Genomic DNA, 18,284 nt, shown 5'->3' with positions numbered 1-18,284 from the left:
TACCACTTCGGTGAAACCCACAAGCAGGGGTATCATGCTGACAAACCTAGAAACATAATCCGGGCGAACTGGGATTAGAACCACAATCATAGGTTTCTGGCGTGCCCAAGGGACGCCACTCTGCACAGCGAACTGCCGCACCTTAGACGACTGGGCCACCCGTGCCCCCACTACTCAATAGATTCAAATATTCCATACAATAACAGGAAGGCGAATTTCAACATCTAGCGTTCAAAACCAGCTCTATGCATCCCACCTAAAAGCAATGCCTCCTGAGAAGGGTGTGACCCTAACAGTTTACAGGAATTTATTTTTTGTGTCAATTACAGACCTTTGTCAGGGTATAATACACTATTCAGCTTTACATGACGTTGCTGTTATCAGAAACTGTCATAACACAAATGTTATAAGCGAACCATATCTATTCCGCAATAACTATTTCCAAACAGAACTATGCTTCACATTTACCAGTTTACTACAAGCTGCAAGGATCTGACCTATCCCTGTCATCCGACCATCCTAACCAGCAGGGTTGACTGTGGCCATTGTGAAGATGATACAGAAATAATCCATCAGTGGCAATTGACCTGCATCCCTGCCACCACTTGTACCATTGCCTTCCTAATCAATGCCATGACATTCATCTGTTTACTTATGCACATTCCCCTTTGTGCTGAACATTACCGCAATGGATCGACACACATTCAGTAAACCCAACCCAAACTGTTTGAATCAGAAAGTCATGACAACACTCGTTTCAATATATTAATTGCAAGCCGCAATACTGCACATAACTAGACGCTTTGATGAGGGACCGATTCTGAATTAATGCCCAAAACAATTAACAAAATGGTAGATAAAATATTCCTTTGAGGGTGGAGATAAGCATGGTCACGCTACCCTGGCCATGATGGTGTTTATGAGACTGATGCTTGTCCCCCGGAGCACATGAACACACCAACCCACACATACAAATGGATTCATTAATGATTAAATGGTGGACATAACTTTGGGAACAGCCTACCATTAGCTTGTGCATCTCCCACCAGGGATAACTTTACATTTACCGCTGCATTCTCTCTGCTGTTAAACAAACCCTAACTGAATTAACTGTAATGAATAGCAGACTGCTGTACATGATGCAGCAGTTTTAGTCACTACCACATATCACGCAACATGCAATGGAAACATTTCTAGGTAGTGGTGGACGCACCTTACAAAATCCTGAAACTGATCGTAAAAAATGTGACACCTCACCTCTCCCACACACTAGTAATAGACTCAATTCTTCTAAGTGTAGGAGTGTTTTGTACAGTACTGTAGTCATTTCACGGCTTAACATGGGAGGACAGCCTGAAGTGATGCAGGTCTTAGAAACCATTCGTGGATATTGACCATTGTTTTGGAAAAGTTTGGATTCAACATTGACAACGTCAAATGTTCGAAAATAGAAAAGAAGAAATGAAATTTGTCCTCATGGATGACAGGAATCAAACCCACCACCTCCTGATCAGTTGTCAGGCACTCTAACCATTCCACCTCAGAACTGGTTGAAGATACGTGGTTCGTTTGAAGGTACCATGATTAGGGTATATTTCCTAGCTAGATATTTTAACGAGTGTTACTTTAGCCTGCCGTAACAAACATTTATACATATATTAAACAATTATCAATAAATGTTGTTTGGATGGTTCTTAAGTCAGATAAAACACTCTTCCTTGGTTTGGGTTGACATAGTAAAACCTTTGGGCAGCAGTGACATCACCAGTAAAACTTCGGGCTAATGCTGGGTCACTGCTTCCCTCAGCTTTTACTATGTTAACCAAACCGTCGGAGTCATGTTAATCCTGTACTTAGAAACCTACAAGCACAAGAATGGTGCCCACCATTCTTATTAAAATCAGATCTTAGCTCTCGCTACCAATCTGAGGACATCCCATTACGGGTCACGTCAGTCCGACCTTTTGCGAAGTTTGATTGACCAATGGAATGACTGACAAGAAGTCGACATTAGCCAATCAGAAGGCAGCCTTCTCATGCTTTACAGCACTAGTTTCAAACTGGCGACTATGCTTTAAAACATATTTTGACGAATTCTCAAATATAAATTTGAAAACAGAACAAACGAACATTCTGGAATGGCTAAAAGATGGCCTATTGATTGCATGGATTCAATCATAAAGTCTGTACACCCCATGTTAAATCTTTCAGGGTTGCAAGATCAGAAATCACATTCAGGCTGTCACTTTAATGAACTGGTTGGCGATGCTTTGATTGGTTGGATGAAAGGTCGTTCTGACGTGACCCATAATGGGATGCCCTCAGATCTTTGTTTAGTGGTAGCGAGAACTAAGATCTGATTTTTATGAGATGTCAACAACCTAAGAATCATTATCAGGGTGTACATGGAACTTATGACCACCGGAACACTGCACTGCGAACTGCAGCGCCTGCCACAACGTGGAGTGCCCCATGAACTGTCATCACAGTAATGGATGCAGGGCATTGAGTATATTCTGTATAGATCACAAACAGACAAGTTTCAAAATTTCACCTCCATTTCCCGTGCCTTGGGGAAAAAGCACATAATCCATGTCTCTGAAAGAGTCTATCAACTGTGTTAATGACTAACATCTTCCCATTTATTGTGTTACTGAAATGAGTCTACCAGTCCTACCCTGCACAAGTTGATGAGGTCGGCCTGTAAGAAAGCCCTATCAACTGGGCCATGAAGTAAGACGAGCTCACATTCCAAGACAAGATGAGGCAGAGGGAAGGGGAAGAGCAGCAGCACAAATAGCTTCACACAAAAAGGATGGGTTTCCTTTCCAAAATAGTTTTTTGTCATTGTTTGATTTTCAGCTTGAGTAGTCATGACAAAAGAGTTTCCTCTAAATTACCAAGTGAACCTCAATTCCTTTCAGAAAGGTTCTTTCATAGAAATGTAGTTCCTCATCCTATCACACTACACAGAAAAACTGAATTCTGTAAAAAACATTTTTTGCAAAAACATGAGTAAGAAATGTCTGTTTCACGCATCATCCAGAATGTTTAGAGTTAGCATGAACTGCCTCATGTACAAGAAATGGAACACAAAGATCGATTTAGCTACATAAAACATGCACAACTGTAAACTATTATTGAAAAATGCAACCTAATATTTATATTATATCTACATACACCAAGTCAATGTAAAAATACATTCAACCTTTAGTCTGACTAACCCTTACTTGTCCACATAATTGATCTTTGAACACACTCAGTACCTATAACATTTATTTACCATACTACATCACTAATCCCTGTGTTATGTGTAATTTGTCATCCTTTTGTGGGCTTGATGTCATCAAACAGTGGGTACTTCAAGATTATGCCCATGTTTCTAGTATGATTTACGGCAATGCATTATTATTTTTGTGACACTGGCAGCAGGCTGGCCGATGTTTAACTTTGATTAACTTATGAGACCAGGGTGCAACCTGGTTGTCCGGGGCAACTTGGTTTTCATGGAACATGCACCTGGTGCAAGTTAAATCAAGTTCCTCCAATCAAGCCTGGAACTACAGAACCAATTACAAATGTCACTTCTGAAACGGTAAGCATGTGGACCAGTAGGGTTGGATGTGGTGCTTCCAGAGGGCATGGGGTGAACAGGTGGTAGGTCTACCTGGAGGTGAGGTGTACACATATCAGTGTGTTATCTAGCAGGCACTAGTATACTCATTGTCCTCCTTCAACACCCAGACATGACTACACCCAGACAGTACTAAGAAACACAAACTTGACCTATAGGAGAACAATGACATAGCTGCCAAAACCTTTGCACAAAAGTAACTTAGGAAATGTAATGTTATTGAGAAATCTAGTCTGTATCACTATAGACTGGTAAAGTGTCGCTGTGGGGATTTTCAACCAGAGTATGAAAGGTTCAGAAGCTCACCTTCCTTTGATGACATTGCTTTATACTGTTTCGATAAATGGCAGATATTTTGAACTGGGAAATAACAGAAACGAAACAATTGAGTATTTATTCACATGTTATCATTAACATTCGGTATTTGATTATTTCTTTGGCTATTCAAAATATTTTACTTCCTTGGATCCAGTCTTATGGGCATTTTGTAGTCAAAGGATAGATATTTTTTAATCAATTGGTAGACATGTTTTTGGACTTTACCATATGTTCCCTTGTTTTTCAGGTGAACAACTGATTTTTGCCTTTGCATGTGTTTGTGATGGGTGCTACCGGTTGGGCAGGATATGCTCTCCTATTCGTGAACACCTGGTATTATCACTATTTGACAGTGATTCATAAACATATGCTCAGGATGCAGTTAGAATCATACAATCAATTCTGCTTTTAGCAGAGATTTTATATGAATGTGGAAAGGGTTTTGTTGCTATTTTTTAAATTATTCTGCCTTAGATGAACCTTTCCGATAACTTCTCTTCTGTCCATGTTCTACCACAACACAATAAGCAATAAGCATTATTCCCTGCAATGGAGTTAATGTACAGATGATGCGAGCATTCAGTAGGAAATATAGACGTTTAAAGCTGAAAAGGATACATTGAAAAATTATGTTTTTTGTTAATTTTTCATGCAAACTTGTACACAAGCAACTCCACGTGAATTGGGTTATAGTGATTTATTTTGCATATTTTATGCAAATATGCATCTAATCAGGAGCTCTGTAGAGATTCATTATGATCAAAACAATTGAAAGTTTAGAAAATGTTCATTGTCATTTTTCAACCACAATTTTCAAAATGATATGACTACTTCACACCTTAGATTTGTAAGTTCAATTTCATATTTAAAAATGCTATTACATATATACTGTAAATGAAAGGGTAAATTGTATTAAGGTATCATAATTGCTGAAAAAATAAAAGACTCTGGGTGTCTATTTTACCTGGTTGATGGAATTCTGGCGCGAATTCTTTGGCTTTTAACCTGGCAATATCACAGTCCTGTTGTGCTCGATCCGCCGAACTGTCTGCCTGTTCCGCTTTTGCCCGAGCATTTGCCATTCTGGAATGGAAACGAAACAACATAAAATCTTCTCATAAAAAGATCCTCAGTAAATTCTCATTTATCTCAGCACATTTCAGTTATTTCTTCCTTGCCATATATTCTAAACAAATGCTTAGAGCATCTTTACTTAGTAGTAACTGGATTGAGGGCAAGATTGGGTCATAGGAGGCCTATTTGCACCCACCATCTTTTCATACATGATTGTGAAGAGTTGTGTCCCTTACGCGTGACAGAAACCTATAACGATTGGTTCAATTCTCAGATTTTCCCTTATTATGTTTCTAGGTTTGCCAGCACCAAGCTCATGGGTTTCACCAGAGTGGTAAATGTCTGAGACCTGCATCACTTTGAGTTTTCCTCTCACATTAAGCTGAGACATTGTAATGTAACTAGTTTAAATCCATTTTCAAAATGTTTGGTTTATAAAACAATCCACGAGAAATGTGGTTTAGCTTTAGGTTTTATTGAATCTCTTTCTAAAAGCTGAGATTTAATCATTGATTCCATGTTTTCTTCATTTATTCTATCAAATTAATACATACGTTTACATTAAGGATGCTAAAGATGTAAATTGTTTTTTATTCTCCAGCACCGACATTTATAGTGAATTTCATTTTCTGATTCTGTGAACAGGCATACTAGAGCCTTATTATGTTGAGCAAAGTGTCACTAACTGACACAGACGGGTTTGAGTAATGACCGTTTCCAACAACCAATCCTTTTAACAGGGGTAAAATTAGACGCTACCGCAATAATCTATCTATATTTGGCAGCCAGGGGCGTCATGACTCAATTAACAAGCTCAGTGGAACTAGGAATTTTTCACTATGATGAGACTGCATGCTCCATCCCCACCATCATCTGCAATGTTTTGAGGAGTGCTAGATCTTTATATAGAAAAGCTGCTATTTGTTGGAGGGGAAGTTTTACCATACATCATGGCGTGTAAGGTCGGGGTGGTGCAAGGTCAGCTGTACACGATAGGAAATTTCTTCTTATTGATTTTGGTATTGCCCAAGTCTGCTTTAATGTGATGCAATATTTCTTTCTTCTGGGCTAACTTCCAAGATTGCTCCAATACTTATTTTACACTTCTAGTTTAACAAATTTCTAACTATCACAAACATATTTCTGCAACTTCATGTTGTGATATGCATTTATGAATATAAATATTAAATATTTCCATATGTTTGGCTGATTAACGTCAATAGTTTTAAGTATAATAATGTTAACATTTTTCTGTATTCATTCCTACAAAGATGCCTATCTGGGTTTATCAGAATATAATGTAGATTACCTATACTTAAATAATGAGTGACAGACGACACTAAATTGTGAAAAAATGCCTTGCTATCCTTCCTACCAATAACCCAACTCACTCACTCACTCATGAGCCCAAGGGGAATGGTTGAGAACTTAGGTCCCCAGCAACCTATGCTGGTTGTAAGAGGCGACCGACTTGTTAACTAGGCTGATTGTGAGTCATCATATCTCATTTGCGTGAAGGTCAACTCCCAAAATATGCTATTAATAGAAGATATAACAATTCAAATACACTATTTCCCAGTAATATAGTTTTAAAATGTCATTGTTGCACTAACAGGCTCAGGTGGTCAGACTCACTGACTTGGTTAATGCATGTCATCGTATTCCAATTGCGTGGATCGATGTTCATAACGTCAATCATTGGATTGTCTGGTCCAGAGTCGATTATTTACAGACCACCGTCATATAGCTGGAATATTGCTGAGTGTGGCATTAAACAACAAACAAACATACAAAAGAACAGCTCACAACGAAAAAAATATTTGTCATGAAAAGTCTTTGAATGTCAAATTGTTTTTAGTCTTAACTTGCAGTTTTCACAGCAGCACCATGTTGGAAGCAACTTGAAAGTGAGCACATATCACATTTTTATTAAACTACACATTTATATACCGCAGATATCCAGGTACTAGTATCTGCTCAAATGTGGTTTTATTTGTTCCCCTACCAGTGGATCTGTTTGCATTCCAGTTATCATTCTCAACTATACAATCCAATCTGCCCAGAGGCACTAGAAGGTTTTTACATCCACCTCACATATCGGGTACCCATTCCCTGCTGGGTGAACAGAGGCACACGTGAACTAAGTCACATACCCAGGCTGACACCACACGTGTTTACACTTGTGTTTCGGGTGTATGTGTATTCATGTATCCACCATCTAGTCATCTACTAAAGGACGAGTGGGTTCTTTTGAGTGCACAGAGTGAATGTACTGTACACTAGGGTAGTGACAACACTGTAAGGACCTGTTGAATAAGGTTGAATAACAACCAAGTCACTCGTGAGATACGATCTCAGCACCTGGCGCTTGCTAGCATGGCGCTTTCCACTGCTTGCCCACCCCACCCCGCCCCATATCACATACCACATGATTGGAAGAATATAAATTGGTTAATTTGTTACAAAGATTTAGATGATTGTGATGATGGAAATCATTAGAAAAAGAAAATATGTTGCAACACTGCAACAGTGTCTTGAGGTTATGAAGTCTCCTCTCATCAGAATATCTCATTCAAGTCCCTTTTCAGGTCAAACATGGAGAGTTTGTAACTGATCTGTCTCAGGATTCTCTGAATCAGAATCCACAGCGTTAATTTATTAGAAACACATTGATACAAAGCTGAGCCATGAAGAAGTGTGACAATATATAATAATGAAATATAGGGTGCACTTGATCGCTCCATATGGTGCAGAGATCAATACATGCAAGTGAGGCAACAGGTCCTGAGCTGCCCTTCACAGACCTCAACTTCACACAATTCAAAGTGAAAAGATATAAATCAACTTAAATCAAAATGGACTGTTCAACGTAATCTCACGATGTTTGGGTTATTTTCATAGCTTTGGTTCAAAATGATTAAATAAACTACAAAATGGAAGAACATTTTCAGTAACTGACTGAGATGACATTTGGCATTTTACCGCACGCACGCATTGTGTTTCTGTTTATGTAATGTTGTATTGTCATTTTCAATCCCCCTGTTGTACGTGCATCTATATTTTCCAGATTTTTTAACTAAGGTCAGGTAACTCTAACCTGCTTTTCCCCAAACAAACATGCAGACAGCAACATGGTACACAATGCCCCTCATGCCTTTTGGGGCTGAGCACAGTTCAGAATAACTCTACTGAAATATATGAATCACTGTGAAAAGGACATTTTAACACCAGAGACAACTATGATTTCCCTCTATGCAATTTAGCTTGCCCACAAGGAAAGGAAAAATACCTGCTGTGTCATCGCATCATTTTAGGCCAAACCAAAGGACCAGAATTTAATGTAGGACTGTTAGTGTATGTTAAATCATAGGAGTTACGAATGTTGTAGAAGAACGACTGTTGTCATTCTATGATAAAGTATAGCGGTTACGATGGTAGCAGGGCTGTGACTGTTGTAATTCTATGTTAAAGTATAGCGGTTACGATGGTAGGAGGGCTGTGACTGTTGTAAGTCTATCTTAAAGTATAGCAGTTACGATGGTAGCAGGGCTGTGACTGTTGTAAGTCTATTTTAAAGTATAGCAGTTACGATGGTAGCAGGGCTGTGACTGTTGTAAGTCTATTTTAAAGTATAGCAGTTACGATGGTAGCAGTGCTGTGACTGTTGTAAGTCTATTTTAAAGTATAGCAGTTACGATGGTAGCAGGGCTGTGACTGTTGTAAGTCTATGTTAAGGTATAGCAGTTACGATGGTAGGAGGGCTATGACTGTTGTAAGTCTATGTTAAGGTATAGCAGTTACGATGGTAGCAGGGCTGCAACTGTTGTAAGTCTATGAGTTATGAAAAGCATAGCACTACGATCACTTTGTGTAAAGGTCGAGGTCCATAACTATACATGAAATAACTTCGTCTTGTTACCAGCATATTAGGGCTGGGGCGGGTCCAAATTTACTTCCCGGGTACCCACCAACTTATTTCCCGATCCTAACCGGGTACCCTCTGTAGATATTTAGAGATAGGTACAAACTGTCCGATATGGAAAAGTCTGACCTTAGCCCTGGCAAAATGTATTTAGATACACATGTAAAACGATCCGGTCACGCATACACTGAAGTTTTATCTTTGTTCAAACATATAAAAGTTAGAAGGAATGGCTGCATTGTCAGAAAGAAATGGGAACATTAGTGACGTATAGTGTAACCATAGAGTTTTAGATAATATTTGTCATTAAACAATGTATCACGTGACTAACCATGGGTCCGGGCAGTCCTGTGGGTACCCGGGTCCTTGTCAGATCCCACCCGACCCAAGTATCCGACCCAAGTACCCGACCCAAGTACCCGAGTTACCAGTCCCAGCCTAACGGCATATGACATTATCTTGAAGCAGAGGTCACATCTTGCACACTCAACATATCAACTAACAAAGTCTGTACACCGTAATTTATGAAATCCCCATACATAAAATCAATAAGTAGAAATAAATAGAAATCAAAAGTTGAATCAATTATGTTACAGGCGTATCCATTTCGATCCAGCCAAGCTGATATTTATGAAGTGTATTTTTACGGTCATTTCAATAGCTCAAGAAAGTCAATAGGCATTACCCAATGTAGTGTGTTTCCACATGATTGCGTGAGCTCGTTACACTGATGGTAGAAGCCACGTCGAAAGACCTGCTGACACTGCACTTTCTCGCTGTAGGGTGACATGGAGGAGGAGGATACTGGGCACTGCACCAGTAGCCTTAGGGGCGGGGAAACAGTTCACACGAAGAACCTACAACTTGGGACTGCAAGCTTTATCCTAGGATTGATTCATTGGATTAACTGTGAAGCATTATCAATGAATGACACAGTATTTCTAGTATCAATGCTTCATCACACATGACACAGAATCTGTAACATCGATAGCTTGTCATTGTTAATGAAACAGTATTCCTAGTATCAATGCTTCATCACACATGACGCAGTATCTGTAGTATCGATGGCTTGTCATTGTTAACGAAACAGTATTTCTAGTATCAATGCTTCATCACACATGACGCAGTATCGGTAGTATCGATGGCTTGTCATTGTTAATGAAAAAGTACTTCTAATATCAATGCTTCATCACACATAATGCAGTATCTGTAGTATCGATGGCTTGTCATTGTTAATGAAACAGTATTTCTAGTATCAATGCTTCATCACACATGACGCAGTATCTGTAGTATCGATGGCTTGTCATTGTTAATGAAACAGTATTTCTAGTTTCAATGCTTCATCACACATGATGCAGTATCGATGGCTTGTCATTGTTAATGAAACAGTATTTCTAGTATCAATGCTTCATCACACATGACGCAGTATCTGTAGTATCGATGGCTTGTCATTGTTAATGAAACAGTATTTCTAGTATCAATGCTTCATCACACATGACGCAGTATCTGTAGTGTCGATGCATTATTGAGGTAACTTAACCCTTTATTGACAAGTTGTTTTGTCTTGTGATACCTAACACGATTGATGTCATACTGGTGCAACACGTAATAACCAGTGGTGTCACATGGCACTACATTGTATTCATCTTTCAACAAAACAGTCAAATAATCAACACTACTGCAACATATTGACAAATCTACAACAATCATGCCACATCACATTTTAGTAATTGATATATCTATACAAACACGGGAAGTAAGGTTGCCTAGTTGTCTGAGGTCCTGCACTCGCTGTGCAGAGTTGCCTCCCTTAGGCATGCCTGGCTGAGGAAACTATGACTGTGTGTTTGTTTGTTTAACGCCATACTCAGCAATATTCCACGAATATGACAGCGGTCTGTAATTAAATCAAGTCTGGACCAGACAATCCAGTGATTAACATCATGAGCATTGATCCACGCATTTGGGATACGATGACATGTATCAACCAAGTCAGCGAGTCTGACCACCCGATCCCGTTAGTCGCCTCTTACGACAAGCATAGTCGCCTATAACATCGTGTGTTTGAATCCCAGATTTGCCCTGGTAAACATTCTATCTCCGGCAGTCATTTTTCAAAGCTGAACTTTCTTATGATGAGATCTAAGCATTTATATTTCATTATCCCCTATTGTTTTGAGAGTATATACATATACAGTGGAACCCCACTGCTTGTCCAGACCATAAAGGTATCCGTACTCAAGAAATCACGTGGTAACCACACTCTCAAGAACGGATATGGAATGCATGTATCTGAAAAGTACTCAAGTACTAAATTACTCAAAAGTGTGATTTGTTCGATGCCCTTTGCGTAATCCATACAACAGAACCACAGGGTTGCCGACTTCTGGTGTCTCTCCTTTCAACGTTAAGACAAAAGAACTAGTAAAATCAATGCTGTGAACATCACAGAAACTATCTACATGTCAGGACTGCCTTATTATCAAAACAACAGCATTGTTGAACAACATCGTGAATTATCGGTATTATCAGTCATACGTGTACAGATTTTGGTACGGTGGTACATTACGCGCATCTGATCTAGTGTGCACAGTTTAGTTGGTATATTCTGCCATTTTATACTAAAACTATGACATTTCTCTGAAGGTGTGAACATGTTTGCTTCTTCTGTGGTGTAATCTGTTCAAAATGTAGGGTGTAATTCAGATCTGCTGTTCAGCAATTCCATACTGTGTATACCTATGCTCGAGGGTTTCACCAGAGCGGTAAAAGTCCAATGACAAGGCATTCCTCCCATGTCAAACTGACAGGCAGTGACATAACTGAAATAGTGTTCAAAGCAGCATCAACCAAACTCACTCACTCCACATAAAAACCTGCACATAAACCACATCTTTCTGTTCCTGCCTTTCTCGTCAACCACATTCTGTTGGGCACTGTGCCGATCTAAATATTCTCCAACACTTATGTTTTTAAATCTTTGTAAACATAACATGTCCCGAAAATATTTTTATTTTTAGAAGGTGTCCCAAATTTGACTTTTTGAAAAGAAAATGTATTATTGTGACATATATCCATAAACATGCTAAATATCCTGTGTATTTGAACTCCCATTTCCTAAATAAATTCTTCCATTTTCTTCATGACACTGTTTCTTTTCAGCCAGGAAAACATAATTTACAACCTCTTGGCACATTCTCAACCTCTCGGAAACGTTTACAAAACCCTCCATTTCCTATCTGTGAACCAAGTATTCTTTCTGTGAAGAAGAGCCAAAATGTCACTGATCAGGAGTTCAATGTGTGTCCTTCTAAAGAAACTACTAGACTCAAATCCACACCCTTGTAGAGCTTGCAGGTATTGTATCTTCTCTACAGCTCTAGGGTTTGGCACATAATTGGCTGATTGTGAGGACTGACAATTTAAGAAGGAAGAACTTTACAAACTCAGTATTGAAACACAACATCCCAGTAACTCCAGCAAATCAACAATATGATGCCAAAACACAACATGTTGTGTACACCCGACTCCAGGAATAATGAAGTCATACACATCCAAACATCAGCTCTTATGAAGCCAGTGCTATTGCCTGAGCCATGGGAGTGGTGAATTGTACATCTGATCTCTGAGTGCCTGGGAAGATGCTATGATTTTGAGTTATGAATATGCAATCCCACACCATGGCTTCTGTCACCCACAAATCCCAGAAGAAGAAGCTTGAATCGATGATACGACAGTCCATACAATCATCAATGGAAACAGACAAAGAGCCTTTTCCAAATCTCCAACTCAAACACTGCCTGTTGCAAACCTCCAAGTCAAACAATACCTGTTCCAAACCTCCAAGTCAAACACTGCCTGTTCCAGACCTCCAAGTCAAACAATGCCTGTTCCAGACCTCCAAGTCAAACAATGCCTGTTGCAAACCTCCAAGTCAAACAAAGCCTGTTCCTAACCTCCAAGTCAAACAATGCCTGTTCCAAACCTCCAAGTCAAACAATGCCTGTTCTAAACCTCCAAGTCAAACAATGCCTGTTCCAAACCTCCAAGTCAAACAATGCATGTTGCAAACCTGCAAGTCACACATTGCCTGTTCCAAACCTCCAAGTCAAACAATGCCTGTTGATATGTTCTACTTAATTATTTGTGAAAACCACTGTAAATCATATGTAACTTCCGTTTAAATACTACAATAAGTCAGACCAACCTTATCCAAAAGGTTACAGTAAAGGTTTCTCAAGCTATTCAGAATGCTACCATTATCATAAGAAAATAACTATGGTTGTACACACAAATTGATAAAAAAGGACATACTTCCATCAACATCACAATATTCGATTGACCTATGATCAGTTTCAATTTTCTAGATGCTCATAACACAAAACCTTCCCTACAAGCCATTTCTGGCACTTATTATCAATCTGGCAATGGAATTGGCCTTACATGCTGATTACATCTATTAATTACTGTTTGTTCGTATTTGCCATCAATTCCTCCCAGCTAATCACATTTAATTACCGGCTTTGATTGGGGGGGAATATGTCAGAACTTTATTAGATGGAAGCTGCAGAAATGTGCTACATTTAACATTGGCATCAATATTGCGGTTAACCTGGCGACCACACAAATTAGTCGACTCAGCAAATGGGAATGACTTGTATAACATTCCACATGGATAATTTATCCAAGGTGCTTCCCATTTGGCAGCCATCTTTGACCTTTGGGCAATAAGGTCACCATTGGAGTGGATTTGACCATGCTCTGGTATTCCCTGCAGCCAACACCTCTGAATACCTGAGGCATCTGAACAGCTCAGGCTACTAGCAACTTAACATATTCCATCCTCAATTTTCAAGCCCCATATTATAGATTCCCTGTACCCGTTAGCCAATAAAATTTTGTTTTAGAAGTGGTGTCTTGGACTCCATCTCTGTTATTACCAGTCGTCCTGAATTTTTCTAGCTCACGACCTTGAAATCAACAACCAATCAAAATTCCTGATCTGAATGAGAGTTTGACATAGATCTGGTTTAAAAATTGCGGCCTTGTTCAAGCATGCCCTCAATACATTTAATCAGATCAGTAGACTGTATTAAATGATATCTTGGGAAAAAATGTTTTCCCGAGTTGTATCTGTGCTGGTATGGAACAAGGCGAGCTGAGTACAGGCGATATTACAGCTTGTTTCAGTCCAAAAAGAACAGTGTAATTTGACTGACATCCATTTCGAGCTTTTTGAATGATGAAGAATTGGACCAGGGTATTTACCATAATAGAACAGAGACATAATACACTGGACTCTCGAGGATGAAAGTATTCCAACAAGAAGACTGACTTGTTAAAGAACCTTGTTTGGAATGTCTTTCACCTTGCAGGAGGCCTATCAGTCAATAAACAATAAAAATATAAACAATACTACTTTCTTTAGATCATCACATGATAACATTTTTCAAAATGAGATAAAAATGATTTATTTAACAACACAGTTGAAATACAAGGCGAGATATATTCTTATTCATGTATTTGCTGCAGGTTGATTAAATGGTTTTGGAAGACACTATGATTGGATCCCATACTATTCGAGACATCATGATATGCAATGCCTACTGACATGCTATGCCTATTGGTGATACACTGTATGTAAACAAGATGAATACACCTAAGCATGACCACTGGAAAACAACTTATGAAACTCTTTCACCTCTCATGATACAGATCTTGCCATAGATCATCAAGTACCTGAAATACCATGAACCATTTCATAACTGAACAGTTACTGTTTACTTGAAGTTGAAGAGTGAATAGGTGAGTGAGTAGGTTTTAACGCCGGTTTGAACAATATTCCAGTTATATCATGGTGTGTCAGCTTAATGTGGGACGAAAGCCAGAAGTGATTCAGACATTTACCACTCTGGTGCAACTCGCAAGCACAGGTATGATGCTGACAAACATAGAAACATACCCAGGGCGAACCGGGTTTCAAAACCCACAATCAACGGTTTCTGGCATAGGGAATTGCACAAAGAATCGCAACATCTTAGACGACTGGGTCAACCGTGCCCCCACAAGAGATAATCAATCTAATGACAGTGGTGATTATTGCATTCAACAGTATTCTACCTATTTCATGGCAGTCTGTAAATAATGGAATCTGGACCAGACACTCCAGTGATCAACATCATGAGCACCCTGATGGAGTTGGTCAGTCTTGGCTATCAGAGTGTCATCTCACCCTGGAGGAGTGGGTCAGTCTCAGTGACTTGGCTGCCAGAGCGTCATCACACCCTAGAGGAGTGGGTCAGACTCGGTGACTTGGCTATCAGAGTGTCATCACACCCTAGAGGAGTGGGTCAGTCTCGGTGACTTGGCTATCAGAGTGTCATCACACCCTAGAGGAGTGGGTCAGACTCGGTGACTTGGCTGCCAGAGCGTCATCACATCCTGGAGGAGTGGGTCAGTCTCGGTGACTTGGCTATCAGAGCGTCATCACATCCTGGAGGAGTGGGTCAGTCTCGGTGACTTGGCTATCAGAGCGTCATCACATCCTGGAGGAGTGGGTCAGACTCGGTGACTTGGCTATCAGAGTGTCATCACACCCTAGAGGAGTGGGTCAGACTCAGTGACTTGGCTATCAGAGTGTCATCACACCCTAGAGGAGTGGGTCAGACTCGGTGACTTGGCTGCCAGAGGGTCATCACACCCTAGAGGAGTGGGTCAGACTCGGTGACTTGGCTGCCAGAGGGTCATCACACCCTAGAGGAGTGGGTCAGACTCAGTGACTTGGCTGCCAGAGCGTCATCACACCCTAGAGGAGTGGGTCAGACTCGGTGACTTGGCTATCAGAGTGTCATCTCACCCTGGAGGAGTGGGTCAGACTCGGTGACTTGGCTATCAGAGTGTCATCTCACCCTGGAGGAGTGGGTCAGACTCGGTGACTTGGCTATCAGAGAGTCATCACACCCTAGAGGAGTGGGTCAGACTCGGTGACTTGGCTATCAGAGTGTCATCACACCCTAGAGGAGTGGGTCAGACTCGGTGACTTGGCTATCAGAGTGTCATCTCACCCTAGAGGAGTGGGTCAGACTCAGTGACTTGGCTATCAGAGAGTCATCACACCCTAGAGGAGTGGGTCAGACTCGGTGACTTGGCTATCAGAGTGTCATCACACCCTAGAGGAGTGGGTCAGACTCGGTGACTTGGCTATCAGAGTGTCATCTCACCCTAGAGGAGTGGGTCAGACTCAGTGACTTGGCTATCAGAGAGTCATCACACCCTAGAGGAGTGGGTCAGACTCGGTGACTTGGCTATCAGAGTGTCATCTCACCCTGGAGGAGTGGGTCAGACTCAGTGACTTGGCTGCCAGAGGGTCATCACACCCTAGAGGAGTGGGTCAGACTCAGTGACTTGGCTGCCAGAGGGTCATCACACCCTAGAGGAGTGGGTCAGACTCGGTGACTTGGCTGCCAGAGCGTCATCACACCCTAGAGGAGTGGGTCAGACTCAGTGACTTGGCTGCCAGAGCGTCATCACACCCTAGAGGAGTGGGTCAGACTCGGTGACTTGGCTATCAGAGTGTCATCTCACCCTGGAGGAGTGGGTCAGACTCGGTGACTTGGCTGCCAGAGGGTCATCACACCCTAGAGGAGTGGGTCAGACTCGGTGACTTGGCTATCAGAGTGTCATCTCACCCTAGAGGAGTGGGTCAGACTCGGTGACTTGGCTGCCAGAGGGTCATCACACCCTAGAGGAGTGGGTCAGTCTCGGTGACTTGGCTATCAGAGAGTCATCACACCCTAGAGGAGTGGGTCAGACTCGGTGACTTGGCTATCAGAGTGTCATCACACCCTAGAGGAGTGGGTCAGACTCGGTGACTTGGCTATCAGAGTGTCATCATACCCTGGAGGAGTGGGTCAGACTCAGTGACTTGGCTGCCGGACTGTCATCACACCCTAGAGGAGTGGGTCAGACTCGGTGACTTGGCTATCAGAGTGTCATCACACCCTAGAGGAGTGGGTCAGACTCAGTGACTTGGCTGCCGGACTGTCATCACACCCTAGAGGAGTGGGTCAGACTCAGTGACTTGGCTGCCAGAGCGTCATCACACCCTAGAGGAGTGGGTCAGACTCGGTGACTTGGCTATCAGAGTGTCATCTCACCCTGGAGGAGTGGGTCAGACTCGGTGACTTGGCTGCCAGAGGGTCATCACACCCTAGAGGAGTGGGTCAGACTCGGTGACTTGGCTATCAGAGTGTCATCTCACCCTAGAGGAGTGGGTCAGACTCGGTGACTTGGCTGCCAGAGGGTCATCACACCCTAGAGGAGTGGGTCAGTCTCGGTGACTTGGCTATCAGAGAGTCATCACACCCTAGAGGAGTGGGTCAGACTCGGTGACTTGGCTATCAGAGTGTCATCACACCCTAGAGGAGTGGGTCAGACTCGGTGACTTGGCTATCAGAGTGTCATCATACCCTGGAGGAGTGGGTCAGACTCAGTGACTTGGCTGCCGGACTGTCATCACACCCTAGAGGAGTGGGTCAGACTCGGTGACTTGGCTATCAGAGTGTCATCACACCCTAGAGGAGTGGGTCAGACTCAGTGACTTGGCTGCCGGACTGTCATCACACCCTAGAGGAGTGGGTCAGACTCAGTGACTTGGCTGCCGGACTGTCATCACACCCTAGAGGAGTGGGTCAGACTCAGTGACTTGGCTGCCAGAGGGTCATCACACCCTAGAGGAGTGGGTCAGACTCGGTGACTTGGCTATCAGAGAGTCATCACACCCTAGAGGAGTGGGTCAGACTCGGTGACTTGGCTATCAGAGAGTCATCACACCCTAGAGGAGTGGGTCAGACTCGGTGACTTGGCTATCAGAGAGTCATCACACCCTAGAGGAGTGGGTCAGACTCAGTGACTTGGCTGCCGGACTGTCATCACACCTTGAAGGAGTGGGTCAGACTCAGTGACTTGGCTATCAGAGTGTCATCACACCCTAGAGGAGTGGGTCAGACTCGGTGACTTGGCTATCAGAGAGTCATCACACCCTAGAGGAGTGGGTCAGACTCGGTGACTTGGCTGCCAGAGGGTCATCACACCCCAATGAGTGTGTCACTGGTTATGCTTTCTGATTCCGGTCAGGTCTAGGCGATTGTGATAGTTCAGTCTGCAGCGTTAAACAACTTCCCGTAACTGATATTCCAGCACAAGGTTCTGTCTAAATGGCATTCTTGTCTTACAGTTACAACACAATCAAGGAACAGTCCAAGTGCCACAGAAGATATCACACACATGTACACCCCTGATGTACCTCAACAGCTGCTGATTAAATTACATTGTGCA

At 41.8% G+C, this 18,284-nt stretch overlaps 1 protein-coding gene across 2 annotated transcripts in view; it reads right to left on the bottom strand.

Moving 5' to 3' along the window:
* LOC139454237 (junctophilin-1-like) overlaps positions 1–18,284 on the bottom strand; it is a 104,098-nt gene that overhangs the window by 11,447 nt on the left and 74,367 nt on the right. For both annotated transcript variants that reach the window (XM_071235841.1, XM_071235842.1), the window contains one exon: positions 4,917–5,035. In XM_071235841.1, coding sequence (XP_071091942.1) covers positions 4,917–5,035 — 119 coding nt within the window. The remainder of the gene's footprint in view (positions 1–4,916; positions 5,036–18,284) is intronic.

The sequence above is a fragment of the Haliotis cracherodii genome, unplaced genomic scaffold, assembly GCF_022045235.1.
Source record: "Haliotis cracherodii isolate W230 unplaced genomic scaffold, xgHalCrac1.p SCAF_10, whole genome shotgun sequence".
In the NCBI taxonomy this organism is placed as follows: domain Eukaryota; kingdom Metazoa; phylum Mollusca; class Gastropoda; order Lepetellida; family Haliotidae; genus Haliotis; species Haliotis cracherodii.
The sequence above is the reverse complement of the archived record's forward strand: the minus strand, read 5'-3'. Positions and strand labels throughout refer to the sequence as shown.